A 27,806-nucleotide genomic window follows, 5' to 3' on the forward strand; every position below is an offset into this window, starting at 1 on the left:
TACAGGCGTGAGCCAGTGCGCCCAGCTAGGGTTTGTGTTTTTTTTTTTGTTTTTTTTTTTTTTTTTAAGACGGAGTCTCGCTCTGTCGTCCAGGCTGGAGTGCAGTGGCGCGATCTCGGCTCACTGCAAGCTCCGCCTCCCGGGTTCACGCCATTCTCCTGCCTCAGCCTCTGGAGTAGCTGGGATTACAGGCGCCTGCCACCACGCCCAGCTAATTCTTTTGTACTTTTAGTAGAGACGGAGTTTCACCATGTTGGCCAGGCTGGTCTCAAACTCCTGATCTCTCAGGTGATCTGTCTGCCTCGGCCTCCCATAGTGCTGGGATTACAGGCGTAAACCACCACTCCCGGCCGTCTTTCTAGTTTATTGACTGGAACTTTGGCAAACACAAAACCTGGAACTAGGCCGGATGCGGCAACTCACATCTGTGACCCCAGCACCTTGGGAGGCCAAGGCGGGAGGATCACTTGAGCCTAGGAATTCGAGACCAGCCTGATCAACACAGTGAGACCCCTGTCTCTATTAAATTTAAAAAGTATGTATTTTTAAATATATATCTCATATATATATATATATATATATATATATATGAAACTTAGGACGAGAAGTAATGTTGCAGAGCACACACTTGGCTTCCGTATGAGTAGCTGCTTCATTTTCCAATGGGGAAAAAAACAAAAAACAACCCTGAGCAGTGTAGCTAGGAGGCACTGAGTCACTGAGCACCATTCAATTCCCACCAACCTCTCAATGCAGCCCTCCCTGCCTCTTCAATGCTGCCCCAGAAAACTCAGCCCTGTCTAGGACTCAGCCCTGAGGGGCTGGGCTGGAAGGCTGCCGGCCCTGTGCAGCCTCTCCCACCACAGAAGTCCTTTCTGTCCTGGTGAAAAGGACGCTTTCCTGCCTGCCCGCCAGGTCTTCCTTGGAAATGCCAGGAAATGGGCTCTGCGCTGATCCGGTTACTTGGAAGCAGTGTCATGGACATAGACCGAGGGACAGGCTTATCAACCAGTGGCGTCTGAGTCTCCTGACCTCCCAGTGGGGACTTCTGGGCCCTGCCAGCTCTTTTGTTTTCCAGAGACCAGGCCTTCCTCCCTGTGGGAGGACAGGGTGCCACACAGAAGCAGACAGTGACAGTGCTGTACCCGCACAGAACTAGTTTATTCAGTAGTATGGGGCATGAAAAAACAACAACAAAATGCTACCATATTTACAGCAACAACCGAACTGTACAATCTGATGGTTAGTATCAAGTTAGCATCCAGCATCTTTGTATTTTTTAAAATCAAGTCATCAGTAGTAAAAACCAGTTAAATTTTTAACCCTTTACAGGAATTGCTGAGGGGAGAAGACAGGGGGAGAATCCATGGCAGAAAAGCCAGAGGCCGGCCTCACAAATGAGAAACAGGAGCCTTTCTTTCCTGCCCACAGCCTCTTTTTCTAGCCACCTGCTCCAGAAGGAAAGTCAGTGACAAGTCTGGAATACATGCTTGGAGTAAATGGTGACTCAGATGAAAAGCAGTCGGCAAAACTGAGGAGAGGGGAGAAGTGGGGAGATGGCGGCCTGGGGCCAGGGGGAAGGGCGTCGAGCCCCCAAGCCAGGGCTGCTGGGAACACACCCAGCCTGTGATGGCCATATCAGACCCCCGGGACTGGACACGAACCCATCCCAACACAAAAAGCAAATAAATAAAACAAATATATTAACTCTCTCTTCACAGGGAGTTGGGGTGGAGTCGGGGAGAAAGAGGAACAGGACCTAGTCCTTTGAAGAAGAGAGCCAATTCCAAGAAGGGGTTAAAAATAGAACATGTCTCAGAGGCCACAGCAGGTTAGACAAAGTAGCATTTGTCTGATTTTGGGGGCGGGTGGGTGAGTGGACACCAGAACCCAGACTTGAAACCTGTGCTTGAGCACCCTCAGGGCAGCCGAGCCAGCACTGTGTTTACTCTTCCTCCCCCACCCACACCACAGCAAAGAAGCGCAACTTAACACATGACTGGCCTGCCCCAGGTGCGGGGCGGGCAGGAAAAATGAAGCACTTTTGGGTCAGCAACTGAGCAAACACCTGGGCTGCCGTGCACGGCCAGAGTCCAGGAAAAGGAGAGGGACTGGGGCTGCCCGACCCCCGCTGGGGGCACAGGCTCCCCTGAAAATGTGTTCATGCAGCATTTGGGGGTCCGGGGGCACTGAGTCCTTCTGCCCCCTCGCCAGACAGGGCTTTTCCAGTTCCTGGGAGAGGCAGTGCGGGCAGGGCGAGGCGCACCCTTTGCCCTGGCCCCTCACCTTTCTGAGGCCTGCCCGGGTGCAGCCCAAAGGGTGTGACGCCCTGGGTGCATGTGGCTTTGTCCTTTCCTTTTGGTGATGGCGAATGAGGGGCAGGCCCCCCAGGAGTCCCTCTCCTCCCAGAGGCACAGCAGATGGGAAACTGAGGGGAGGCTGGGAAGCATCCTGGGAGGTCCTATCCTCTTTGGGAAGGGAAAGGGGAGTCAATTTCCAGCGTATAAAAAAAATGAATCCCTGAAGTCATGAAGAGTGGAGATCCTTTTTTAAATTCTCTTTTTCCTCTTTTCTGAAAAACTTTGTCTTGGAGATGTTGGCCCCAGGGGTCCAAAGTGCAGTGAGGGGAATGGTGGGGGGGGGAGTTGGCACTAGATGGCCTTGGGTGGGGTGGGTACCCCTCCTGGCAAGGCCCAGGCTCCTCAGATGGACGTTTCGTCGCTGCTGCGGGCAGGCGATGGGGAGCGGGGCAGGATAAAGCACAAGACAGGAGCAGGGCATGAGTGCGGCTGGGGAAGGGAAGGGAGCCTCGGGCGTAGGAGCCACAGCCCAGGGTTAATGCAGGAAGTTAAAGAAGAGAAATCTGGAGAGGCAGGAAAGGAAAGTGGCAGAAAAGGCAGACAGAGGGTTAGTTGAAACAGAGGAGAGAGTGACAGCTTTCACCAGACGAAGGAAACAGGAAAGCACTCCCAGCTCCCCATCCTCCCGCACTCTGCCCTAGGCTGGGCTACACCGCGTAGCGCCCAGGAGGGGTGGCCCGCCCCGCAAGGCACCATGGTTTGTGGGCACGGCATAGTAAGGGAGCTGGGCCAGTTCACCCATTTGTCCTCCTAAAGCCAACCAGAGTCGCCTGGGGAGGCCCAGAGGCAGCTCTGGGCCCAGGTGGGGCCTCTGCGGGGCTGCACCCCGTCCCGCCCACCCGGCCACACTCACTCGGAGCCTGATGAGTCCTCATCCACCGTGCCTGCCTTGATGCTCATGGCGATGGGCATGACCCCGTTCAGCTGCTCCTGGAGGCTCTGCCGGGGCGGTGGGCGGGGAGGGGGGCCGCCCCGGCTGCCCTCACTGGCAGAGGAGCCCCGGGAAGACCCAGTGCATTGCTCCAGGGGGAGCCGCAGGAGGCTGCTCTTCTCGCTGATGGTGGGCAGACACTTCTTCTTAAGGATGCCTGCGGGCCGGGGCAGGGCTGTGAGGTGCAGCCACAGGAGAATGTGAGGTGTGAGGCTGCTGACCAGGGGAGCGCGGCAGCTGGGGGTGCCCCACTCACCTTTGTGAGGCTGGGCAGAAGAGCCTGGAAGGGGGCCCAGGGACCCCTCTCGAGACAGGGCATCTCCATTCTCCCGCAGCCGCTCCTCAGGGGCCCCATTGCCACTACTCTCCTTTGCTGTGGTCCCAAAGTCTCCTGGCCAGGGGGCCTTCCCAGGCCCTGGGCCCCCATCTGGTGGGGAAAGGAAGTAGATGAGGCCCACAGAGGGCAGACAGCCAGGAGGCCACCACCCTAGTCCTGCTTCCCAAGAACTCCAGGCCCATTCTCCTCCTACCGGCCCCAAAGGCTATAGCCCTGGTGTTGGCCCACCCTTGGGGGTACTGTGCAGGGGCAGTCTCTCGGCTCCAGGCCCCAGCAGGCTATCCCAGCCCTGCTCTCCAGGGAAGGCAGCCTCCTCTTCCTCCTCCTCTTCTTCCTCCTCACTGTCTGATGAGTGGGTAGAGGCATAGGAGCCACTCTGGTCATCTTCTAAGGACAGGTCACTGTCGGAGTCTGTGTCAGGATCTAGGAGGCCAGGGAGAGATCACAGCCAGCCCAGCCACCTCCACCCACCTTCACTAAAAGCCAGCCAACTGCCCCGCTGGGCGGCCGGAGTCTTGCCATCCTCACCATGCTGCTGGTCTTGACCCTCCAGGAACAGGCTGCCTGGATCCCCCAGGCCAGGGGGCCCTTGGCCAGGGTTCAGTGTGGACTCCTCCCTAGGAAGACGAGACCATGCTGGGGGTCAGCCTGGCCCCTTGCCCAGAGTCCCCGTCTCTCCTCTCCCCTGGGATCCTGGTTCCAGCCGTGGGTCCCTTACAGCTTCTAATCCAAGCTAGCCCACATGTCAGCCACAGTGTGTGCTCCTCAACTCCCAACGGCTGGCTGGCCCGGGTCCAGCATGCATGGGCCCCTCCTCCCCTCCTCCACCCTCCCATTTCCAGGATTCACCTCAGCAAGAAGGGGATGTAGCTGGGCTGACTCTTGCCCGAGCGGCTGGCGCTGTGCAGAGAGCCAGCTGAGTCTCCGTAGGGCTGGTACAGCCGCCCATCTGTGTAGGGGCTGGGGCAGTTGTAGGACTAGGTAGGGAACAGAGAGGTCAGTAAGTAGGGGAGTGGGATGGCTGGCCCCAGGCTGGGAAGTAGGAGGGTGGAGGGAACTTGCCCTAAGTTTCACCTTCCACATGCTCAGGTCTGAAAGAGGGGGCCCTGCTTCTCTGCTGCCCCCGTATTGAGGCCTGGCAGTGGTCATAGCTCTGCCACAGCTGTGCCACCCCTGCATGCCCCCAGGGATCCTGGACTCACTATATAATGGCTCTGTAAAAGATAGGACCAGAAACTGACTCCTGAGAGCACCTTGGGAGACAGAAAATTTACTAAAATTCATGAGAGATTCTCAGGTGCAAGGCACTTATTACCTGATTATCTGTCTCAGACCCATCTCCCTCAAGTCAAAATCCTACACACCCTTTCCAACATCTCCTCCCCAGGCCAAACATACCATTTCACCCCCTCTTCCACCTTCCAGGAACGGACGGAGAAAAGGGAAAGGGGAGTGGGCCAAAAGTACAGGCTCACTGGGCCTCCTACCTCTCCCTCCCTTCACCACCCGCCTAAGACCCCTGGCTCCCTCACCGAGGTCAGGGTGGACTTGGTGGTCAGAGCAGGGTCAGGGCTGGGCTTGCGGCTGCAGGCAAGCTTGAGTGCTTTCCGGACCTCCTTGCTAAGCACCACATAGGAGAGGAAGATGAAGGGGCCCTGGCAGGCAAGAGGCAGCAACGGTCTGTGCATATTCAGGTACCCACAGCCCAGGTACCTCCCTTCTCCACAGGCTGGGCCAGTTACCTGGATGCAATTGCAGGCAGCAAAGAGGTAGTGGAAGAGGAGGGTGTCGCTGTTGACAGAGAGCAGTGCCAGGAGCCATGTGGCACTCAGCAGCAGGAGGACGGCAAAGGAGGGCTGCAGACCCGAGCTAAGGATAGGGACAGGCCATGAGTCTGGCCATAAGGCCTCCCATGCTGGTGCTTGCCCACGGCCCAGGCACCCCAACCCTATACTCACACAGGACCTTTCTTCTCAAAGCCCTGCCGCTGGGCAGCACAGGAGGCCCGGGCCGCCAGGATGTACAGGAAGACACTCATCTAGGCAGGGGCAGAGGACATGGGGTGCTCAGTGGGGATAAACAGCTTCTACCCAGCCCACAAGGCCCCGTGGCCTCAGCTGTTCCTAAAGGGAGTCCTGAGGACACATGGCCCCAGTAGCAGGAGGACAGCAGAGGAGGGCCACAGGTGACACCCAACCCACCTGCTAGCACTCACCGAGACGGCAAAGGCCACTGGGCCAGCAAAACTCCAGATGAGCGTGTCATAGATGGAGAGCCAGCAGAAGTCAGGGTTCCCATAGCCCTCGGGGTCCAGGCCCACAGCTAGCCCTGGAGCATGGAGACAGACGGGAGCAGGTGAGGGGTGGTGAGGGGCCTGGGAAGTAGGGCTGCAAGCAGGTGGGCTCACAGGTCCAGGCACAAAGCATGGAAAGGGTTCTGCCCACCATCGGCCCTTGTGTCCTCCCCAGGATAGGGAAGCAACACCTGGGTGGCGGCCTCAGAGTCTGGGTTAAAGCAGAGGGACACCTGTGAATAAGCTGGTCTGGGGCATGGGGATGTGGGGCCTCAGGGCCTGTATGTGGGTGGGGAGAAGAGGGAACAAAGGTGGACCTAAGGATGTGGGACCCCAAGGCCAGGAATGGGTGGGGGTACCTGTGATGAAGGCAGGCACGCCCCAGCCTAGCATGTAGTAGAAGCGCATGGGGCCGGCGTTGACGTCGCGCACCTCAGTGAGTGCCCGGTACAGGTGCAAGGCCTCCAGCAGAGCCCAGGAAAAGGTGCAGAGGTACAGGAAGTGCAGCAGGATGGCAATGACTGTGCAGGCAAACTGAGGGCCCAGGCCAGGGCAGGTCAGTGACCGGGGTCCACCCAGAGGACAGGCTCTGCTTTGGGTCAGGCAGGGAGGAGGGCCTGGGTGTTGGGAACTGCTTCCGGGGAAGCCTGGGCCAGAGGCAGATGCCCGTAGGATGCTGGGGGATCCCGGGGGACCTGGAGAAGAGGAAATCTTGGGCCAGGCGCTGCACTAGGCACCTTATTAGAGTTCATGGTGAAGGAGCAGGGGTTGCCAGTGGGGACTGGGGAGGTAGCCTGAGAAGGTGGGGACAGTCTCTGGGCAGTAGCAGCATCTTACAGGGAGGTCAGCCTGGTTGATTCCCAGGAGGAAGACTAGCTGAGCCAGGCCCAGGGCGGCTGTCAGGTTCCGTCGGATGCCATGTTGGTTGGAGCGCAGGATACGCAAGAGAGTGAGGAAGAAGAAGGTGAGCAGAAGGGCAGCCAAGGTGACACCTAGAGCCACGTATGTCAGTGTCTTCAGTGGCAGGATCTCCCCATTCTGCAGAGTGGGTGGCAGGGGGCCAGCGAATTAGGAAGAGCAGGACCTGAGCACCCAGCCCCATGCCCTGAGTGCCCACCCACGGCTCTGCATCTGCCCCTGGGGGCCCGACCTCCCGCCGAGACACATCCATGAGCACAGCGAAGCTCGTCATGTGGTTGCACTGGCAGCTGACATGGCTCTCGTTGCGGAAGACGACTTCACAGCCTCTGGCCGACCAGCCACCTGTGCCACTGACCCTGTGTGAGGAAGGCAGAGTCAGGAAGACAAGGAGGGTGAGGCATGCAGGGGCCTGGGCTTTCAGCCCAAAGCCTTGGGGACGGGGGGGCGAGGGTAGTGCAGGCTCACAAGATCGAATGGTTCCAGAAGACACAGATGGGCTTGGTTCGCTCCTCTGTCTCCAGCAGGCGGAACTGCACCGTGATGGGCTTGTCCAGGGCCCGGGGCAGAAGCTCCTCATCGTCATGGACACTGATGCTCACCACAGGCGTGTTGATGATCGGGCGTTTGGGGACTCTGATGTAGGGCAGGCAGGTGCACAGTCACCACAGCAGTCACATGACTGGGGAGACGCCCCCTCCATGCCTTAGCACTCACCGCCTGACCCACACCCCACCCACACCTGTCCCCTAGCCACTGACCTCAGGCTGCGCTTGTCAGGGTCATAGTTATGGGGCAGGAGCCCGGCCAGGGTGCGGTAGATGATGACGCTGGCCACAGCCTCACCCTGGCTCAGCTCCGGGTGCCGTCGCTGTCGCCGTGCTAGCTCCTCTGGCTCCTGGGACTCTCCGGGGCCTGCGGGCCTGACCACGGGGGGCGTCTCTGGGAGGGGACACTGTCACACTTAGCTGGGCCCTGCCCTCTGTGGGGTCTGCACAGACACTGGGGTCCAGCTCCCAACTCAATCCATGGCCACCACTGACCTCTGAAGACAGACTCAGGCAGAATGACCGTTGTCTCAAGGTCCGGGGGCCGCTCCCCACGCAGGGCCTCGTAGCGGGGCAGCTTGGCCCCAGCAAAGTTCCCCTTGTCCAAGCGCACTACAGAGATGACTAAGGAAGGAAATGGTCACAGATAGGACCTGTGAGGCAGGCAGGACCCCAGCACAGCCGCCCTTCCTTGTCGGGGACTCCCTCCACAAACCCGTTGGCACCAGCCTCACCAATGTTGCGTGTGACGATGGTGAAGGGGCTTAGGTAGGTGTGCCGCATGTTCTGGGCCAGGGCGCTGGCATAGGCCTCATAGTGCTGGAGCAGCCAGGCGGTGCCACCCTCTGTCTGCTGGATCAGCTCCCAGTGCCGCTTGTTGGCTGCGTCCAGGAGGGCGCTGCCCACCCGCAGCAGATTCTGGGGTGGGCAAGGTCACGGTGGGTGTGCTCACAGCCTACACCTGACATCCCCGCCACAGAGCCCCGGCCTGTGCCCGGGCCGGCCCCCGCTTCCCGGCAGGCCCCTCCCTCTGCGCTCACCATTGCCTCCCCTGAAATGCTCCTGGACTGCACTGCCCACTCAGGTCACCGGATGCTCTGCCCCTTCACCCTCCTCCTCATTCTCTACATAAGAGCTTCCCAGCCCTGTGCCTGGACCCACACAGATGTCTTGAGATACTGCTTCCTCCCAGCCCGTGGTACCACAGGCAGGCCTCTGTTCTGGGTCAGATCGTGCCCCAGCACACACACCTTACTATGAGAAGGGTTGGGAAGAGGGCTGGGCCAAGGGTCACGGGTTTCACGGAGGCCTCTTGCCAGCAGGGAGCTCCTCATAGGTGGGATGGGAAGGCCCCCTCTGCCCTCCAGGTTGCCATGAGCAGGCTCACTCACCATGACCCCCATCTAACCAGCCAGCCCTGCAACCTCCAAGCCCCACCTCAGTGAAGTGCACGTCCTGCGTGGCAGACAGCCCGAAGCCCCGCTGGGCACTCTCGTGGGCCAGCAGCCGTGTGGCCAGCTGGTAGGCCACCTTGACGTCGCTGCCAAAGTAGCCAACTGTGTGCTGCGTGGCATTGCGCAGGAGCAGGGCCAGCTGCTGGGAGCGCCCTGAGTCTAGGCCTGACTCATTCCGCTGTAGCCGCTCGGCCTAGACAGGAAGGAGTGGAGGAGCAGGAGTGAGGGCAGGAACTCTGGAGCAAAAGGACCTCAGGAGGGGAGAGATGGTCTTTCCAGCTGGGAGACCAGGAACACACAGGCTGGAATTCCAGAATCCCGTTTCTCAAAGATGGGAGTAGGGGCAAGTGAGACTCAGCATGAAAGAGAGGGAAAAGATGGCGACGAGGCGGTTCACTTACGAAGCCCTTCAGTTCTGAGAAGGTGATGGACGTGCAGTTGAAGAGGTTTGGGGGGAGCCACCCCCTGTGCTCATCACAGTGGCGCACAGCAGTCCCTGCGGGAAGGAAGCCAAAAGGGCTGCCCTCAGGGAGACACACAGGAAGCCCCTGAGACTGGCTGACAGGTTCTGCTGGAGGCCAGCACCTCATGGGCCAGGGACAGCAACTAGCAAACAAGAGCTCTGGTGAAACAGGAAGACAGGTATGTGGAACACCAGGGCCAAAAATCTCTGCAAGATGGGTCCACACGGGGCTCTGGGGGAACAGGGCATGTGACCTCCTTGAGCCCTCATCCTGCCTGTCTCCAGTCACCACTCTGTGCTCTCTACCACTTCCTGCCTATGAACCTGCTCATCGCCAGTCCAGGACCAGCGCCATCCCCCATACTGGGCTGGGTCTCCTGGGTCAGCAGCCAACACCCCTACTCCCCAGACTGTCTGCCTTTGTGGTGGCATCACTCCAGGACTCGGTGGTGAGCTGACGATGGGAACCCTGCATGATTCATCTTTGAATCTCTAGCACAGCCCTATGCCGAGCACTGTGCAGGTTTTTCAGCATTTTTGTTAAGAGTCCAAGATGTGGGACGGATGCAGTGGCTCATGCCTGTAATCCCAGCACTTTCGGAGGCTGAGGCAGGCTGATCACGAGGTCAAGAGATTTGAGACCATCCTGGCTAACACGGTGAAACCCTGTCTCTACTTAAAAAAATACAAAAAATTAGCTGGGCATGGTAGCACACACCTGTAGTCCCAGCTACTCGGAAGGCTGAGGCAGAAGAATCACTTGAACCTGTGAGGTGGAGGTTGCAGAGAGCCGAGATCACGCCACTGCACTGCAGCCTGATGACAGAGTGAGACTCCATCTCAAAAAAAAAAAAAAAAAAAAATGGAGTCCAAGATGTGGCGGGGCACAGTGGCTCACGCCTGTAATCCCAGCACTTTGGGAGGCCGAGGCAGGCGGATCATGAGGTCAGGAGTTCGAGACCAGACTGGCCAACATGGTGAAACTCTGTCTCTACTAAAAATACCAAAAAGAAAAAAGAAAAACAACAACAACAACAACAACAAAATAGCCAGGTGTGACAGCAGCCAGAGGCTGAGGCAGGAAAATTGCTTGAACCTGGGAGGCGGAGGTGGTAGTGAGCAGAGATCGCACCACTGCACACCAGCCTGGGTGACAATGCGAGACTCTGTCTCAGAAAAAAGAAAAAAAAAAGAGTCTAAGATGTAGGCACAATTGGGCAACAGGGGAAGGGGGACCGTGAGCCAAGGAAGATGGGAAATGAAATCCCAGGACCTGGAGGCCAGAAAGCAGAGTCCCTGGATCTTCAGCCAGGGGCTTCCTGCCCTCATCCCACTAACAGCAGAGGCCATGTCCTCAATGTCACACTGGGGCCTCCAACACCTACCAAAGGAGCCTTTGGGACAGGGAGCAGCAGCGGGCAGCCCGAAGCGGGTACGGGGCCACCAGATCCCAGCTTCAATCGCTCGTGGGCAGCTATCGTAATTCACTGCAGGGAAGAGCACATGGTCACCCAGGAGCAGCTCTCCCTCTGCGGTCCTGCCCAGGATCCCCAGCCCTCCCTAGGTCTCCCCAGGACTGCAACCACCCCTTCCTGGCTTCCCTGGGGTGCAGGTGCCCAGCACACTGTGAAGAGGGCTGCCCACCCATCCCAGGAGCCACACCTTCACAGCCATTGGTGGTGACCTCAGCAAAAGGGTTGTCACAGCGGTCACACTGACGCCCGATGACACCTGGCTTGCATGGACACTGGCCGTCCTCAGGGTCACAGACGCGGGACAAGGAGCCTGTGGGGTAGCAGTCACACAAGAGGCAGGTGGGGCTGCCTGGGGGCCGGTAGTGGTTCTCCTGAGAAATGAGGGAGGAAGGGTGTCACTGGCCAGGCTCTCTTCCCAGGATGCTCATGGGTCCTCTCAGCTGTGGCCCCTCTGGAGGGGGTCCCGACCTCAGGTCCCCTCAGGAGCAGCATTCAAAATAATTAACACTAGCAATGCTTTGGAGTTGAGCCCATCAGTGAGATGTCACACAATCAGAATAGGCTGCAAACCACCACCACACCAGGCCCACAGCCCATGGGTTACACATTGGCCCAGGGTCTACACCTCAGCCACATGAAGGTAAGCGGTCAACAGCTCCGCCTATGAGGGCAAAGGCACAAGGCCCTCGACTCTGCAGGAAGACCCATCTCTATAGTCTCCCCCTAGGGCCCAGGAGATGTGGACAGAGGCCCAAGTGGCCACAGTGGGGGCTTGTTTGGGGCTGTCACCTTGCAGTGGCACTCGCCGCTTGTCTTGTTGCAGTCTGGGTCAAAGCCTTTGCTGACATCACAGTTGCATGGGCCACATGTGGGATGTCCCCACCAGCCACGGGGACAAGGCTGGTCAATTCTGCAGAGAGGGATCCAGGCAGGCATGAGCTCCCCCTGCCACTCCCACCTAACCTAGGTGAGCCCTGTGTGGCCCTTCTGACCCTGGCTGTGGATCAGCCAGGCTTTCAGGGCTCTGAGGGACACACAAAGAGGAGTAGCAGCCACTGGGACCTGCTGCCACATGCCCTGGTCTGCTTACCTGGTCTCACAGTATGGCCCAAGGTAATTTGGAGGACACTCGCAGGTATAGCCATGGGGGGCACTGGGCTTGCGGGTACACACGGACTGGTGCTCACACGGGTTCAGGTCACACACACTAGTACAGTTGTCACCATAGTAACCTGGGACCAGAAGGACCAGAGAGGCTCATTCCCCCACCCTCCCCTCGCACCATCTTCCATGAAACCCACCTTCATCTATTTCTTCCCACGTAGCATCCTATCAGCTGGCTTTGCTGTGTCGATGACTAAGGCTCAGAGAGGTGATGTGATGCCCCATGCCCCAAGTCACACAGCAGAGCCAGCATGTGGCCCCAGGCACCTGATAACCTGCCTGTTGCCCTGGATCCTTAGCATACCTGGATCACAGCTGCAGGAATAGCTGTCCCAGTCGTTGCTGCAATAGCTGTTGGCAGGACACGGGTTTGAGTCACAAGGGTCAGGCAGGCTACAGCCTTGCTCAACGTTGATGCTCTCCCCACGGCTGGGATCCAGGCTGTTAGCCCCCTCTGGCGTATCGCTCACCCGCACACCCTGGGAGGGACAGGAGCAGTGTTGCCCTCAGTGGAGCAGGGCTGAAGTGGTAGGGAAGATGGGAGGGCAGGGCAGGACACTCACCTGCAAACAGCCCCGAAAGCCACGGGCCACACCGCCGGCTGGCCCAGGTATTCCGCCCACTGTTATGTTGCTCAGGTGCAGACCATGCAGCCGGGGGCCCAGGTTGCCCTCTGCTCTCTGCTGCCCATAATCGAAGGACAGAATGGCATGGCCGGGCCCCCCACTGGCTCCCAGTGCCAGCTGTGCATGGTGCCAGTCACCGTCATTGGCCCGACCTGGCTCCAGACGCAGAGAGGAGGCCTGGAGCCCTGTGCCCTCTACGCTCAGCACCACGTGGCCCTCCCGTAGCTGACACCAGGAGGAAAGAAAGCAGCGTCAGCAAACGGCCTTCATCACTCTTCTCCAGTTCACAGTTCCCCTTTCTGGACCACCAAACCCATCCTGCTGCCCAGCTCAGGCCACAGAGAGGAAAGTGTATTTATTTCCTTCAGGCCCAATAGGTGGCAGCATTGACCTTCCCAACGGATCCAGTGGCCTCTATCTGTCCCCACCCCTGCCCAGGACCTGCCCAGCCACTTCTGTCCAGCCCCCTAGAGGCTACCAGGGCCCTACGGCCAGGCCAGGGCCAGCCGGCTCTTCCCTGCATCACCTGTAGGGTGATGGTGCTGCGCCCCCTGGTGACGGCCTGCAGCAGGACACCGTCGGCCTGGCGAGTGCGGAACATGAGGTTGAGGTGCCAGGGTTGGGAGATGGGCAGCGAGAGGCCATGCCAGGCCACCAGGCTGCTGCCCAGGAAGTGCTGTGGATTGGCCATTTCTGGGGAGGCAGGAAAAGGCAGACTGTGACGGGTGGAGCCGTGGAGGGCCCTAGGGGTGTGATGCTCAGCGGTGGCAGCTGCATGGAAGGCAGAGCCCACTCCCCTCATCAGCCCCGCCCTCCAAAGTGTGTACCTGCCCTGGGCCCGCCCCACGCTGTGCCCAGGCCTGCCTCTGACTGGCCCCTTTGTCTCCTGTGTTGCCCTCTCAGGGCTCTGCCCAGACACGCTTTTCCACCCACAGCCCGGCTCAGCGGAGGCCTGCCCAGCGCCTGCCCCAACCCTGCCAATTCCCAGGCTGTTGATAGCACCCAGGCCTCAGCCTCTAACAGCCGCCCCTCCTACCCTGGGCGCAGCTCTTGCCCCCGAAGCCCAGGGGGCACTCGCAGCTGAACGCGTCCCACTGGTTCACGCAGGTGCCCCCATTGTGGCAAGTGTTGCTGTCACACACGTTCTTCTTGGCAGGGCAGCCTGGAATGGAGAGAAGGCCTCTCAGTGGACCTGAGCCGGGGCTGTAAAGAGGAATCCTGTGGCAGCGGCTAGAGAGGCCTCTGAGACCCTGCATCTGGCATCCTCACACCAGGCACAGCCCCTCCCCTCAGCACTGGGATCCCAGCCTGACTCCACCCCGGGCGCCCATACCAGGCACAGTGCCATTGTTGGCAATGAAGTCAGCCATGTCTATGTGCCGGCTGTCCACCTGCAGGTTCCGCATGCAGCCCACGAAGTGCCGCATTCGGACTGGGAAGCTCTCAGGCAGGTCCGGCACTCCGCCTAGTAGCAGGGGCCCCGTCAGATCCAGAGACCTGGGGGAGAAAAGATGGTGGCAGCACAAGGCAGGGCTGGGAGCTTCCGGTCCTCCGCTTGCTCTGCCACCAGGCCGGGAGACAGGAAGGGCCTAGGCAGGTGTCCAAGGGGCCTGCAGAGCAGTGCTTAGGAAGGGGGTCACCCCCACCTGGAACTGTTCTTGTCCAACACTTGGCCCCCTCCCCAGACTGTCCCACAGGGCCTTGCTCTGATTCCCCAGTCTTGACCCCATCCCCAGGGCTGAGCAGGGGCTAAGGGAGGCAAAGGGAGGGAGCCCCCAGAAGCTCACCCTCTCCACCTTCCCTCCCTGCCTGGCTCTGCCCTCACTTCACCCCATCCCTGGCCCTTTTCCCTGCTCACTTCTTGCTGCCACCCTGGGTGCCCTGGGCAGCACAGGAGTAGTTGCCCAGGACAGATCCGAAGCGCAAGGCCACCCCTGTGTCACAGCCATCCACGGTCACCACGGCCACCTTCTGCTCTGATGGGCCCTGCGGGAGCCCTGTCTGACCCAACAGTGGCTGTGGACAGGAAAGAGCAAAGAAGGGGGACACTTGATGCAGAGCCCACTAGGTTCATGGCCAGCACACACTGGGTGCCTCTGTGTGCACCCACATGCCCAGACACATACGTACATACATGCATACACACACGTGTGCTCACATGGTTTATGCATGTAACTACCTTCCTCAGTGTCCAAGTCTGCGGCTGCCTAGTGGAACAGGGAGCATCAAGCAGTGCCCAGTGGGGTGGGAATGCCCAGCAAGGTGGTACCTTCCCAGCCGCTCCCTTCCTCTCAGCCAGAAATGCCCTGACCAGCCCACCCAAGCCGGGAGGCAGTGCCATTCAGGACTGCGTAAGCACCTGAGGCAAGAACAGAACCCCAACCCTCTGTGCCCTCCACACCCACCTTATTGTAGTATTTCAGCTGCACCGTATGCCACTGGCCATCACTGACTCCTCCGGGCACGAATGGGGACACCGTGGTGGTTGACTCCCCTGAGGAAAGGATCAGGTGAGCTGGGATGCCAGACGAGGGCTGGGAAAGGCAGGGTTGGGGTGCCAGTGGCTGGGGCTGGGCCCAGGTTTGGCTGATTAGAGTATGTAGCTTGGGGTCAGGGGCTGGGAGACTCGGGGTCTTTGGAAGATGGGCAAGGATGGGGGGCAACTGTGATCACCTGCAGAGAAGGTGAGCTGGACCTGCTCCTGGATCACCTCGAGGGCCACAAAGTCATGCTTCTCATTAAAACGCCCATTGTACAACAGCAACCCGTCGCGCTCCTTTGTGGCAAACCTGAACAGGAGTTGGGGATGGGGGCAGGGAATGGGGTATCCACCTTGATGCCAGCACCCCCACCACCTAACCAGCGCAGGGGAGGGAGATCTGCGGACAGAACCACAGGCAACTCCAAGAGCTCCTGGCTCTGCTGGCAGCCTGCTCCACGCTCTTTCGATGCCTGACCTCTTACTTCATCCACAGAACAGGAGGCACCTCAGACGCCCACCAGGCCTGCTCCCTACCCCCAGCGCCCAGCCACTCACGAGAGGGCCAGGGTGAAGTGGAAACGCTGGCGCAGGCCACGAAAGGTGATGAAGGAGCGGGCGGGGAAGCTGCGCGTGGTCACCTGGCAGTAGGGCTTCTCGAAGTCTCCAGATGGGCAATCACATTTGAAACCGCCCACCAGCAGGTTGACACAGGTGCCCCCATTCTTGCAGACACCTGGGGTGCAACGGCCTGAGCGAGCACTCACCTCACAGTGCTCACCTGGACAAGAGGAAAGGCAGGTGAGTACCAAGTACCTGAGGATGGGAGGGGAACTGAGACCCCCCACAACCCAGTGATAGCTCTCACGGCCTCCCGTGACCCTTGTAATACCCCCCAAACCTCCCAGGCATCCCCACTTCCTCTCCTGTGCCATCTTCTCTGAGATCTACGGTCCCCAGGCCTTCCTGGGCACCCTCTTTGGCTCACTGAGCCGCTCTCACCACAGCTCCACACACTGCAAGTTCCTCGGAGTTCCCAGCCCCTTCCCTACCCCATTTGGGTTTCATAAGCACAGGCCTGCTGGGACACTTGGTTGTAAGGCTCCTGGGAGCCTTCGATGTCACACTACCAAGCATGCCTGGGGGTGTCCTGGCCCCCAAGAGGGTAAATGTGCACAGGCAGATGGGCCTGCAGGACAGTGGGAGGGCTGGGAGCCTCCCTCCTCCCTCCTTCCTACTGGTGCTTTTGTCCCTCTCAGGCATTGAGATCAGTTTCCCTCCCCGGGGATGGGACCAGGCTTCCACTTAGATTTGTCTGGGTTATGGAGGAGTAAGAGAGAGAAGCTGGGGAGCCCCCAGGAATGGGGCAGAGGCCTCCCACCTTGAGCCCTGGGGTCCAGACTGAGGACCTTTGTGCACGTGGGACATGCTGAAAGTGAGAAACTGAGCTCTGAGGGCTCAAACAATTCAACAGAGGAGCTGAAAACTCCAACATCAGATGGGAAAATCCACCCTTCTCTCCCTCCCCATTCCCAGATTCTAGAGATAGGTTCTCAGCTCCTGTGCCTAGTGACTGGCTCTTGTTTCCATGGAAACTGTTGTTCGCCTACTCTAACCCCCCCAACCCCCCCACCATCCTCCTGGACAAAGACTCCTCTCCCCTCCCCCATGCCCGCCCCTCCCCTTCCCCCCACCCCTAGCAGCAGCAAAGAGAAGTCAAGTCTGGCAAGTTCTGGGCAGGAAGATGCAGCAGGGAAGGGAGTGGGGCCTGCCTATGGCTGCTGGCAGAGCCAGTGGGCATAGCACTGGAGGACAGGGAGCAGGGCTTGGGCATCTCGGAAGGAAGGGCCTGCAGGGAAGGGAAGAGAAGCAGGGAGTGCCCTGAGAAGATGCAGGAGCCTGAAGGGAGGGGTCAGGAGCATAGAGCAGAGGCAGTGAGCATCCCAGGGAGCAAGATGTGTAAAGACCTTGGCTGACAGGCCAACAGGGAAGTCCCCTAGCCAGGACCCTCTTTTACCAGCACCTGGGCAGAGGTGGAGCCATTCTGCCCAGGCCCACACAGGTGCAATGATCTTCTGGAGCACCCCATCTCAGAACCCGACCCCTTCCAGTTCCCCCAACACTTCTGTGTCTTCCCCTTAATGCCTGGGGAGAAAAGTACTTGCTGCAGCTTAGAAAGGGAATTCGCTCAGCAGTGTAGAGACCAGGTTCTAGGCCCAGCCTCACATCTAAACCAGCTGTGATGAGACCAGGAGCAAGTCACCCAATCTCAGCGTTCCCTTAAATCAAAGCCAACACCTTCCATGCCACTAGCTGTTTCCAAGTATCAAATTAATTACATTAATCCTCACAACCAACTTATGACCTAAGTACGGTCATTACCTCCATTTCAAATAACTGAGGGCCAGAGAGATTAAGTAATTTGTTCAAGGTCACACAGCTACTAGTGGCAACGCTGAGACACGAACCCAGGCCGACTGGCTCTGGAGTCAGCTCTACCCGCAATGACACTGCCTGTGTGTCCCGTGCGCAGCAGGGAGAAGCACTCCTTGCGCTGCCTTCCTCAGTGGAGTGCTGTCAGGGAGCAGGCCGGATTTATGACCTCCCAGTGTAGCTGCACCTCACTCGGGAAGAGAATGAGGCAGCCGCCATCATTTGTCCTGATTTGTGCCTGCACCAGAGCCTTCCAGGGCTGCCCCATGGGTCCCCTCCCTTGGCTCACCCGTGTAGCCATCACGACAGAGGCAGGTGTAGCCGCCCTCGCGGCTGCGGCAGCGCCCGTGGGGGCCACAGGGCCGTGAGTAGCAGAGGTCCACCTCAGTCTCGCAGTAGTCACCCGTGAAGCCGGGCGGGCAGCGGCAGCGCAGACCCCCGACGGGGTGGATGGGCCGGAAGAGCACGGAGGAGGAGGCGATAAAGGGCGCGGAGGAGTCGAAGCGCAGCACCGACACACAGCGCATGTAGTTCTCGCAGGGCTCCCGCAGGCAGATGTTGTCGTCGAAGGGCAGCACGCGCTGCGCCGAGATGGCCGTCAGCAAGCTGCGGTTAAGGTACAGGCGCTCCTGCAGGTCCTCGGAGGGCAGGAAGGGCGGCCCGCCCCCGGGCCCTGGCGGCTGGCCCACCGACAGGCTCACGTTGAGGATGTGGCCCCCGGGGGCGTCGGTGTCCCGCTGGACGTTGAAGACCACCACGTGGTCCGGTGGCGTGGCCAGCGTGGCGGCCACCGCCTGGATGAAGAGGCCCAGCAGTGGTGACAGGAAGCGCTCGGGTGACATGTCCTCCAGGCGCAGCGTGATGCTGTGGGTGAGCATCTCATCAGTGATGATGGTCACACGCAGCGCGCACTGGGCCGTCACGCTGTGCACGCCGTCTGTGGAGAGGGACACCAGTCAGGACCCAGTCTGGGGTGGGGGGCCAAGCTACAGACCCGCGCAGGGTTGTGGGGAAGGCCCTGCACAGGAGCCGGGGCTGCAATTCAGCCTGCATATTCCTGCACCACCCACCAAGAAAGCCTCTCCTCTCCCACTGGCATAAGGGTGCTGAGCCAGGTATGTCACCTGTGGGCCAGTCACTCCTTCAGGGCTCAGGGGATGAGATTTGCAGAAACTCTCTTTGCATCCTTTCCCAAAACCTTCTGTCGCTGATGCACAGCACACCTCTTAATGTTTGTGCACCTTTCCCTGTCCAACCACGGCTCCGGCTCCCTTCCCCCAGAGTCTGTGCTGCCCTGCACGGGAACCCTATGTTGTCTTTTTCATACTTTTCTACAGGGCCCAGAGCATCCTGAGAGCCATAAAAATCATCCCCATGCCCCCTCAGCCTCTACGCCTCAACACCACGATAATCGCAGTCATGGCTGCAGCAGGGAGTTGGGGGGGTAAACTGGGTCAGTGGGCCACCTAGTCCCCCTCCCACTGAGCCCCACGGCTGCTTGGGCGCAGACCTGCTATCCCCATGGCAACACCCAACACAAAGCATTCTTCCCGCCCAACTCTGGGCTGCTGTGGGTAGCCTGGGGGGCCCCACCCCAGGAAATCCAGCTGAGCCACGTGAACCAGTGACAACATCACCCACTGCCCCATGCTGGAGACAGGGTGAGTGGGGGTGGGGGACCGGGGGGGGCAGAGATAGAAGGGCCTGGGCAGCTCTCCACTCTGAGACCCCAGAGCCCCACTGAGTCAGTCTCTTCTCTGGCCCTAGGGCCTGTAGCTACTCATCACCCACTTGGCTCAAGCATCACACCCAAATGCCTGCCATACCCCCAGGCAACACACTCACTTATAAACAGCTAAGTACTAACACACACTTGCTGGTGTCTCACTCCACCCACACACCCTAAGCCCAGAAATACCACACACACCTGAATGCACATACACATGGGAATGAATTTTATTTAGCTAAAACATGAAAGCTGGGGACCTGGAGATGGAGGAAATGGCTTTGCAGAGCAATAAGGGATAGTCTTATTTTTTTTATTTTTTATTTTTTTAAGAGATAGACTCTCACTCTGTCGCCTCTGCTGGAGTGCAGTGGCACGATCATAGCTCACTGTAGCCTTGAACTCCTGGGCTCAAGCGATCCTCCCACCTCAGCCTCCCAAATAGCTGAGACCACAGGTGCTCACAAGTATGCCTGGCTAATTTTTGTTTGTGTGTAGAGATGGGGTCTTGCTATGTTGTCCAGGCTAGTCTCAAATTCCTGGCCTCTAGTGATCCTCCATCTCAGCCTTCTAGAGCACTGGGATTACAGGCATGAGCTACCGGCACATTCGCATTTTTATTTGTTACAATGCCTTACACATAGTAGGTGTTCAGAAAACACTGAGATGCGGATGACAATCTATTCAGTCTCCATAAAGAATAAATGGTCTTTGAAACATAGCAGGGGGGCGGGGCGCAGTGGCTCATGCCTGTAGTCCCAGCACTTTAGGAGGCCGAGGCAGGTGGATCACGAGGTCAGGAGTTCGAGACCAGACTGACCAACATGGTGAAACCCGGCTCTACTAAAAACACAAAAATTAGTTGGGCGTGGTGGTGGGCGCCTGTAATCTCAGCTACTTAGGAGGTTCCAGCTATTCAGGAGGCTGAGGCAGGAGAATTGCTTGAACCCAGGAGGCAGAGGGTGCAGTGAGCCAAGATCGCGCCATTGTACTCCAGCCTGGGTGACAGAGCGAGACTCTGTCCCCAGAAAACAAACAAACAAACAAACAAACAAACAAAAACCACATAGCAGGGGGAGCCCAACTAGACATAAAGACCGAATGCTTACCCTAGCAGTAATGGGGCAGGAGCCCATGTTTCTGGGGGGGGGTGTGAGTAGGCGAGGAACATAGGGACAAATTCTGCATCTGTACTGTACCTACTTGGGGTGACTGACTATACCAGCGGTGGCTCAGCTGAAGCCGGGAAGGCTGAAGGCAGACCCCCATCTCAGCCGTGTCCTCGGCCCACTGCCCACCTACCCTCCAGCCTCATCACTTGCTTGTTCTCACCAGCTATCACCAGTAAGCCCTGCTTGTCATCACCCACTTCTGTTCCTCCTGCTCTCGTCTCAAAGCTGTTGCACAGGCTGTTCCTTCCCACCTAGACACCAGCCCACAGTCCTCCGAGTCTTCTAACCTGCCCTGAGCTCACCTGCTCCAGGAAGCCTACCCAGATTTATGTCATCAGGCTCTACTTTCCTCTCTGTTTCGGACTTCCCCTCACGCACTAGGGTGCTCAGCTGGCACAGGGCTCTTGTATACCTGGTACATCTGCTTAATGATTCCTCGACCAGATATTCCCTCCAGGCAGAAGCAGCCCAAGACTCCACACACAGTGCCCAAAACTGATTAAGAGACGAGAGGGCAACCAAAGCCACGGAGCAGGAGAAACTTTGCCACCACTCAGCCCTGGGAACGAACACTCCTCGCTGTGTCCCCCGCCGCCATCGTCTTAGGCCCCGCCTGGGCCCCTCTCCCAGCATGTCTCTGTTGCTGCCCATCTGGTTCACCATCTGTGGCCACCTGCCCCCTCTGCTATTGTCCCCATCCCCAACAGTCAACCCACTGCTCTCTCCTTTCTGTGTCCCCCTCCCCTGCCTTGACCTAGGTCACCCCTCAGGTGCAAAGGCAGGGTGGGAACAGGGGCGGGGAGTGCATTGCCTAAGCTGTCTTCCTGAACAGAAAAGAAAGCGCTAGGATGGCCTCTGACCCCAGGAAATGCCACCTGTGCCCCAAGCTTAGCCAGGCACACCTGGAAAAGCGCCAGGTCCCGGTCAGCCTCCCAACCTCTCTTCCCCTGGCAGACGTGCCAGCGGAGGCTGGAGGCCAAGAGGGCTCTGCTGTTCTGGGAGCTGCCCAGACCATGGACAGGAGCTGCTGTGTGTCCGAGGAGAGGAAGAAAGAGGCGAGGAGAATTCAGGCTCCAGGAGAGCCATCGGCCCAGGCTGGGACAGCCGCAGCCATAGGGAGGAAGACAGGGGAGGCACAAACACGGAGACCAAACAGGGGAAGACAAAGCCCCAGGAAAAGAGCCCGCGATGGGCAAGTGGGAGAGCAGGAGAGCCACAGGAGCAGGGAGAGGGCACCGGAGAGAGGCAGTGCTGCAAGGCCCCGCATGGGCAGGGGCGGGAAAGAAAGAAGAGACAAAGAACAAGAGGAGGAAAACAAAGGGGCAGTGGGAGTCAGCTCCCCCTCACCCTGGCCTCCCTGAACTTTGGGGTTGCCGTGGTGACTGCCTCCAAGGGTCAGGGTGGAAGGGAGAGGGTGGGGCCAGAGCTGCCAGGCCAGGAGAAGCCATCCTGGATGTTGCCCCGAGCCTTCTCTAGACTAGGGAACCAAGGTCTGGGGCTCTGCCCTGGTGGGAGATGGAAAGCCTAGTGGGGGCGCTTCTCTGCCCCCATCACTTAGTGTCTGGCCACACTCACCAAGGGCAGGCTGGGTGTGGAGGACCAGAGGGAGAGGCCCTCCTTCCCACCTCCTTCCCACCGCCTCAAGTGCCCAGGCACAGCTGAGGACACAGGAGCTCAGCCTCCCACTTCCTCCTCCTGGAGGAGAAACTGAAGTCTCCGGAGGCTCAGAACCTCAGCCACAGTCCCTGAAAAGCTCCTGCTTCCTGGTTCCTGTGGCTACCTTGAGGGGTGGGGCAGGGGGGCATCTGTCCAGCAAGGACCCTGAGTGAGGCCACGCCCTGACTCTCCCATACCCTTCCTTCCCCTTCCAGCCACACTCCCTGGGGTGGAAGCAGGGGCCTGTCAGCCTCTTCTTTTCCTCCCTTCCCTGACGGGTTTGAAAGCTGCCTAGAAGGGGTGTGACCTGACCCACCCCTGGGGTGCAGCTAACAGCATCCCCTCATGAGGGTCTCAGTTGTTCCCAGGCTTGGGGAAGGCACTCAGCAACTTGGGTGTAGTCCTCTCCCTGCTGCTACCTCTGGCTCCCCACAGCTGATAAAAAAAGACAGAATATTGTCACCAACCCCCTCCAACTCTCCTCCCCCAGCCCTGCTGTCCAGGGAGTCTGTAGGCTGAGCGCTTGGCCAAGCAGCAGGAATGCCCCAGCCTGGGATCCCGCCAGGCTCCCACGCCCTGGGACTCTGTTCTGTCCTCAGATCAGGTGCCTTGGGGTCTCTGCCCTCAAAGCCCACCAGTCCCCTGGCCTGGCCTGGTCCCTACACTCCATTCCTGGAGCTCGTCCGGGTCACAGCCAGCAGAAAAGGAAGGCCTGGCACCCTAAGAACAGCCCGTGGGGTGGCAAGGGGGCCCAGAAGGCCTCAGCTTGCCCCCCAGCTTCATTGCAGCCCCTCCTCCAAGCCAGACCCGAACCACGGACTCTGAAAGTGGGATCTGTTTGGACAGACAATGAGCTCTAGCCTCACTTCCTGTGGGAGCTCTGAAGGGGGAGCCAGGCCAGGCTCTTTCTGCCTGGAGGGAAAAGAATGCGCTAGACAAAGTCCATGTCAGCCGATTCTGCAGCTCAGCCAGGAGGCAAAAGGGGCCAGAAGAGGACTGCAGGGTCCTGACCCCTGGGTAGCGGCAGCCCTGTGCTCCCGTGGTCCCCATTTCTGCCAAAGGCTGTATGAGACTGCAGGAATATCTTGATGGGGGTGAAGGGGCCCTGGCCTCGCCTCCCCTCCTGCGCCACAGTCCTCTCTACCCTTCCCCCAGCTCTCCTGGCCCCCCAGGCTTCCACGCGCCTTTTTTCACAATTCTTGGCAGCCATAGCCGGGGCAGCCTCACAACACTTCCCCGACCACGTCACAGGCTGGTAGACAGTGGGGGCAGCCAACCGAAGCAGCCCAGCCCAGCCTGGCGGAAGGCGGGGCCTGCACCAGCCACCGGGATTCCTGGGGCTTCTTCCCAAGCTGGCTCTTGCCCCCTCCCGCTCTGTGCCAGGCACTGGGCAGGGAGGTGGGTCTGTAGCTGCTTCCTGGATCGTGCCCTACCTCCAGTGGCTGCCCAGACCCTCCCCGCGAGCTACCCCCACCCCAGCGCCACCTGGACCCTTCCTTACCTGACACCAACACGCTCATGATGGCCTCCAGAGGCCGGTTGTTGTCCAGCGCGCGGCTCAGCTTCAGCTCGCCCGTGGAGGCATTGAGCAGGACCAGGCTGAGTTCATTTCCCCGCTCAAAGCTGTAAGTCAGACTATCTGAGATATCAGGGTCATGCGCAGGTACTCGGCCAATGGCACCCCCAGGGAAGCTGCTTGAGCGGTTGGTGACATAGTTGTTGAAAAGGATCTCAAAGTTGCCCAGCACTGGTGGGTTGTCATTGCGGTCAAGGAGGCGGACGTGGACTGTAGCCCGGCTCACCAGAGGAGCTGACGTGGCCTGGATGACCAGGACGTACTCAGGCCGGTCCTCGTAGTCTAAGTCTACCAGGGCTGTCAGCTCCCCAGAGAAGATGTCCAGCTGGAAGACCTCAGGGATGTTGCCCTCCACGATCTGGTACATAATCTGGGCATTAGTGCCTTCATCGGGGTCAGTGGCTGTGACCCGGGCCACGGCCAGCCCAATGGGGCTGTTCTCTTCCACAAACACATCAAACTCATCCTGCTCAAAGACAGGGGGATTGTCATTCACATCCAGCACAGTGACTGTCACTTCCATGGGCGTGCGGGCTGGGGGCATCCCCTTGTCCACTGCATATGCCCGCAAGACATACTGGGCCACGTTCTCTCGATCCAGCCTCCGCAGCGTTCGCACGATGCCTGACGTGGACTCGACAATAAAGTCACCGTCTCCATCGTCGCCTCCTTGGAAAGTGTAGAAGACCCTACCATTAAGTCCAGAATCACGATCAGTGGCAGAGATCTGCAGGACGCTAGTGAAGGGTGGCACATCCTCATAGACACTGCCCTGGTAGGAGTCGCGCAGGAACTGAGGGGCATTGTCATTCACATCGTTCACCAGGATCTCCAGGTAGGTGGTGTCGGACTTCTGGGGAATGCCGTTGTCCCGAGCAGTAATGGCCAGGGTATAAGACACTTGGTCTTCGTAGTCCAGCTCAGCCTGGGTGGTGACAGCCCCTGTGTCTGCATCGATGCGGAACTGGGGGATGCTGTCCTCCATGAAGTAGGTGATGCGGGCGTTCTCACCTGTGTCCTCATCCGTGGCGCTGATCAGCACCACTGTGGTGCCTGCCGGCCGGTCCTCATTAACATTCACTGTATAGTGGGAGCTCTGGAAGACAGGACGATGGGTGTTGGCGTCGGTGACATTCACCACAATCTGTGCCGTGTCCTGCCGCGTGCCATCGGAGGCGGTAACAGCCAACACATACTGCCGCTCAAGTTTGTAGTCCAGTGGCAGGGCAAGGGATACCAGCCCACCACCACTTTGGCTGGTGATGGAGAAGCGGTTTCGGGTATTGCCACTGGTGATCTGGTAGGTGATGACACTATGAGCATCACGGTCCACAGCTGACACCGTCACCACGCTAGTGCCCACAGCTGCATCCTCATTGAGCCGCACTGTGTACTCGGGTTGGGTAAAGGTTGGATTATTGTCATTGACATCCAGGACAGTCACGCTGACGCTGGCCGAGGCAGTGAGTGCTGGAGTGCCATGGTCTCGAGCTTCTACCCCAAAGCTGTAGAAATCAACTTCCTCCCGGTCCAGTTCAGCAGCCACAGAGATCCAGCCTGTGCCATTGTTGATGGTGAAGGGGAAGTCAGGTCCCACCCCAGCAAGGCGGTATTCCAGGCGGGCATTGTCACCAGCATCAGCGTCGATAGCCTGGACGTGGAGAACCAGGTAGCCTAAGGGGACGCTCTCCAGGACAGTAGCCTGGAAAGGGGTGCTGACGAAGATGGGGGCATTGTCGTTGATATCCAGGACCTGCACTGTCACCAAGCCAGAGACATTAGAGAGTGGGGGACGGCCACCATCCTGTGCTCGCACCCGTAGGGTGTACTCCTTGGTGGTCTCATAGTCAAGAGGGCTGACCACATCCAGAGCTCCAGTCTGGGCATCCAGATAAAACTGTCCCCGAGCGTTGCCACTCATGATGCTGTAGTGCACCAGGGCATTGCTCCCCTTGTCTCGATCTGAGGCTGTGACTCGGAGTACTGGGGCCCCCGGAGTCACATCCTCCCTCACTTGGACCACATAGCGCTTCTCACTAAACTGGGGGGCATTGTCATTGTCATCCTCCACAGAAAGGAAAACAGCGGCTGTGGTACTCCGAGGACCCGGGTCCCGACCCTGGTCACTTGCCTCTACCGTCAACTGGTAGGATTCCACCTCTTCCCGATCCACAGGGCCACGGGTTCGGATCACCCCAGAGCGAGGGTCTATCTCAAAGACTTCGGAGGGGCTGCCCCCTGGCCCCTCCAGCAGGCGGTACAGAATATTGGCATTGGGAGGGGCATCACCATCCGTGGCCCTGACAGTGAGCACCTCATAGCCAACCTCCAGGTTCTCCCTGAGGCTCTCCTTGTACTCCTGCTGCTCGAACACGGGGTCATGATCATTGGTGTCAGTAACCAAGATGGTGAGTGTAGCCAGGGCACTTCGTCGGGGCATGCCGTGGTCTTGCGCCGTGACCCTGAAGACGTGGGTGCTCTTGGTCTCACGATCCAGCTCCTCAGCTGTGGTTATTGCACCAGTGATTGGGTCCAAGGAGAAGAACTGGTTGGAGCGGCTATCAAAGAGGGCATCCATGGTGTACTCAAGTCGACCTGCCTCACCCTCGTCTGGGTCGATGGCCCTCAGGGATGCAACAGGAGTGCCTGCTGGTTGGTTCTCTGGCACTGTGGCCTGGTAGCTGGGGGGCTGGAACTGGGGGGCTGTATTTACATTCCTTTTCCGACGCCCACCCATGGACTCTTCTGGTGACCCTTCCCCTGCCCTGAGCCCAGGGGCCTGTGCTAGTTTGCAGGACTGGCATCTGAGCCGTGGGGCTTTTAAGCACGGGTGCTCCTGGGGCAGTGTGAGCTTGCCCTGTGGCGAAAGGTGGCCTCCAATGCCCAGGAGGCGACAACTCCAGGGGCAGCCTTCAGGAGCTGGTGGTAGGGGAATATGGGCCCCGGATTCTGGACACCAAACCCTCAGGCCATCGTGGTGGGGTACCAGGTGGCCAGTCAGCTCAGTGCCCGCATCCGTGCAGCGGCTGGTGTACAGCCAGAGGTTCGACGCTGAGGATGGACAGAGCCAGCCCACAGGGGCGCAGGCCCCAGAGGAGCCGAGTCCCCTGGACCCCAAGGAACGACAGGGCCCCACTTGATCTCCCAATACTGGCGGCGGCGGCGGCAACAGCAGCAGCAGCAACAGCAGCAGCGGCGGCGGCGGCGGCGTTGGGAGGGGGGCGCCGGTGGCCGGGCTCCGCATCTCTCCCAGCTCCCGGCCGGCGGCCGAGTCAACAGCGGCTGCGGCTCCTCCTCCGGCTCCTGCCGGCCCCGCCGCGCCTCATGCCCGGGCCAGGGCGCAAGTCCCCGGGGGCCCCCCGTGCGCCCCGCGGGGCCTGCACCTGGATGGCTCGGCGGGGCCCCGCGCTGCGCCCTCCGACGCGCCCGGGCTCCCACCGCCCCCGGAGCCAGACCCGCTCCCTGGTTACCCTGAGCACTGCGGGCTGCCGCTGCGCCTCCACCTGCGCTCCAGGCACTCACCACCTGCGCCCGCGGGCCCCGCGGCGCCCCTGGCCTTGCCGGGCCCCGGGTTCCGGAGCCGGGGTGCCCCCTCCGCCCCTGTGGGATCTCCCACCTGCGCCCGCGTAGCCGCGCGCCCCGACCCCGGCCCGGCCCCGGCGGCCCCCGACGATCCCGCGCCGCCGGCTCGCGCCCCGCGTCCCCGCCGCGGCTGCTGCCTGTCGCCGCGGCCCCGGGCCCAGCCCCGCGCTCCCTCGCCTCCCCGGCGGGCGGGCGAGCTCTGCAGAGCCGCGGCGGCGGCAGCGGCGGCTCATTACCATAGACCTGCTCGCGCCGCTGCCGCCTTAAAGCGGCGACGCCGGCCGTGCCTAAGGAGGTGGGCCCCACCCAGCGCACTCCTCCGCGCCGACGCGCCAGGATTCCCTCCAGCAGGACCTTCCATCCCTATTTCCCCAGGCCGGCCGCCTCCGATGGCCGGTGCGAATTAGCGATCGGAAGCCACCCAGCCGATGATAGTCATGGTGGCAGTACCCTAAGTATGCCTAGAGGTTTCCGAAATATTTTAAGGGCTCTCAGAGGCCAAGTTCCCAGTTCATGCCAGTCCTAAGAGCCCTCATTGCTGTCCCCTCCCATAGGTCCCGGGTCAGACTGAGTTAAAAGGGCCCCGAGCAACACTACAAAGCCACCAAAATCC

The 27,806-nt window shown here is 59.6% G+C and overlaps 1 protein-coding gene across 7 annotated transcripts; it reads right to left on the bottom strand.

Annotated features, from left to right (window-relative positions):
* Positions 1-1,142: 1,142 nt before the first annotated feature.
* CELSR2 (cadherin EGF LAG seven-pass G-type receptor 2) lies at positions 1,143-27,396 on the bottom strand. 7 transcript variants are annotated; one of them, XM_073999940.1, is made up of 35 exons: positions 23,537-27,068; positions 17,771-18,418; positions 15,607-15,829; positions 15,243-15,358; positions 14,975-15,063; positions 14,428-14,585; positions 13,903-14,066; positions 13,606-13,731; positions 13,096-13,262; positions 12,507-12,794; positions 12,248-12,422; positions 11,870-12,011; positions 11,569-11,689; positions 10,967-11,150; positions 10,690-10,791; positions 10,023-10,070; positions 9,243-9,337; positions 8,825-9,034; positions 8,122-8,305; positions 7,883-8,011; positions 7,601-7,781; positions 7,308-7,475; positions 7,072-7,198; positions 6,759-6,959; positions 6,281-6,455; positions 5,844-5,956; positions 5,587-5,666; positions 5,371-5,497; positions 5,161-5,283; positions 4,478-4,605; positions 4,157-4,245; positions 3,857-4,051; positions 3,548-3,718; positions 3,214-3,448; positions 1,143-2,724 (listed from the first exon to the last, which is right to left on the bottom strand). In XM_073999940.1, exons 1-35 carry the CDS (start codon positions 26,853-26,855, stop codon positions 2,703-2,705), a joined length of 8,823 nt encoding a protein of 2,940 aa, XP_073856041.1. In that variant the 5' UTR covers positions 26,856-27,068; the 3' UTR covers positions 1,143-2,702. The 7 variants fall into 7 exon arrangements, with proteins under 7 accessions (XP_073856041.1, XP_065389111.1, XP_065389110.1 ...); XM_065533039.2 differs by having other exon boundaries at positions 1,143-2,863; XM_065533038.2 differs by having other exon boundaries at positions 3,214-3,466.
* Positions 27,397-27,806: the final 410 nt, after the last annotated feature.

This window comes from Macaca fascicularis, chromosome 1 (genome assembly GCF_037993035.2).
Source record: "Macaca fascicularis isolate 582-1 chromosome 1, T2T-MFA8v1.1".
NCBI lineage: Eukaryota > Metazoa > Chordata > Mammalia > Primates > Cercopithecidae > Macaca > Macaca fascicularis.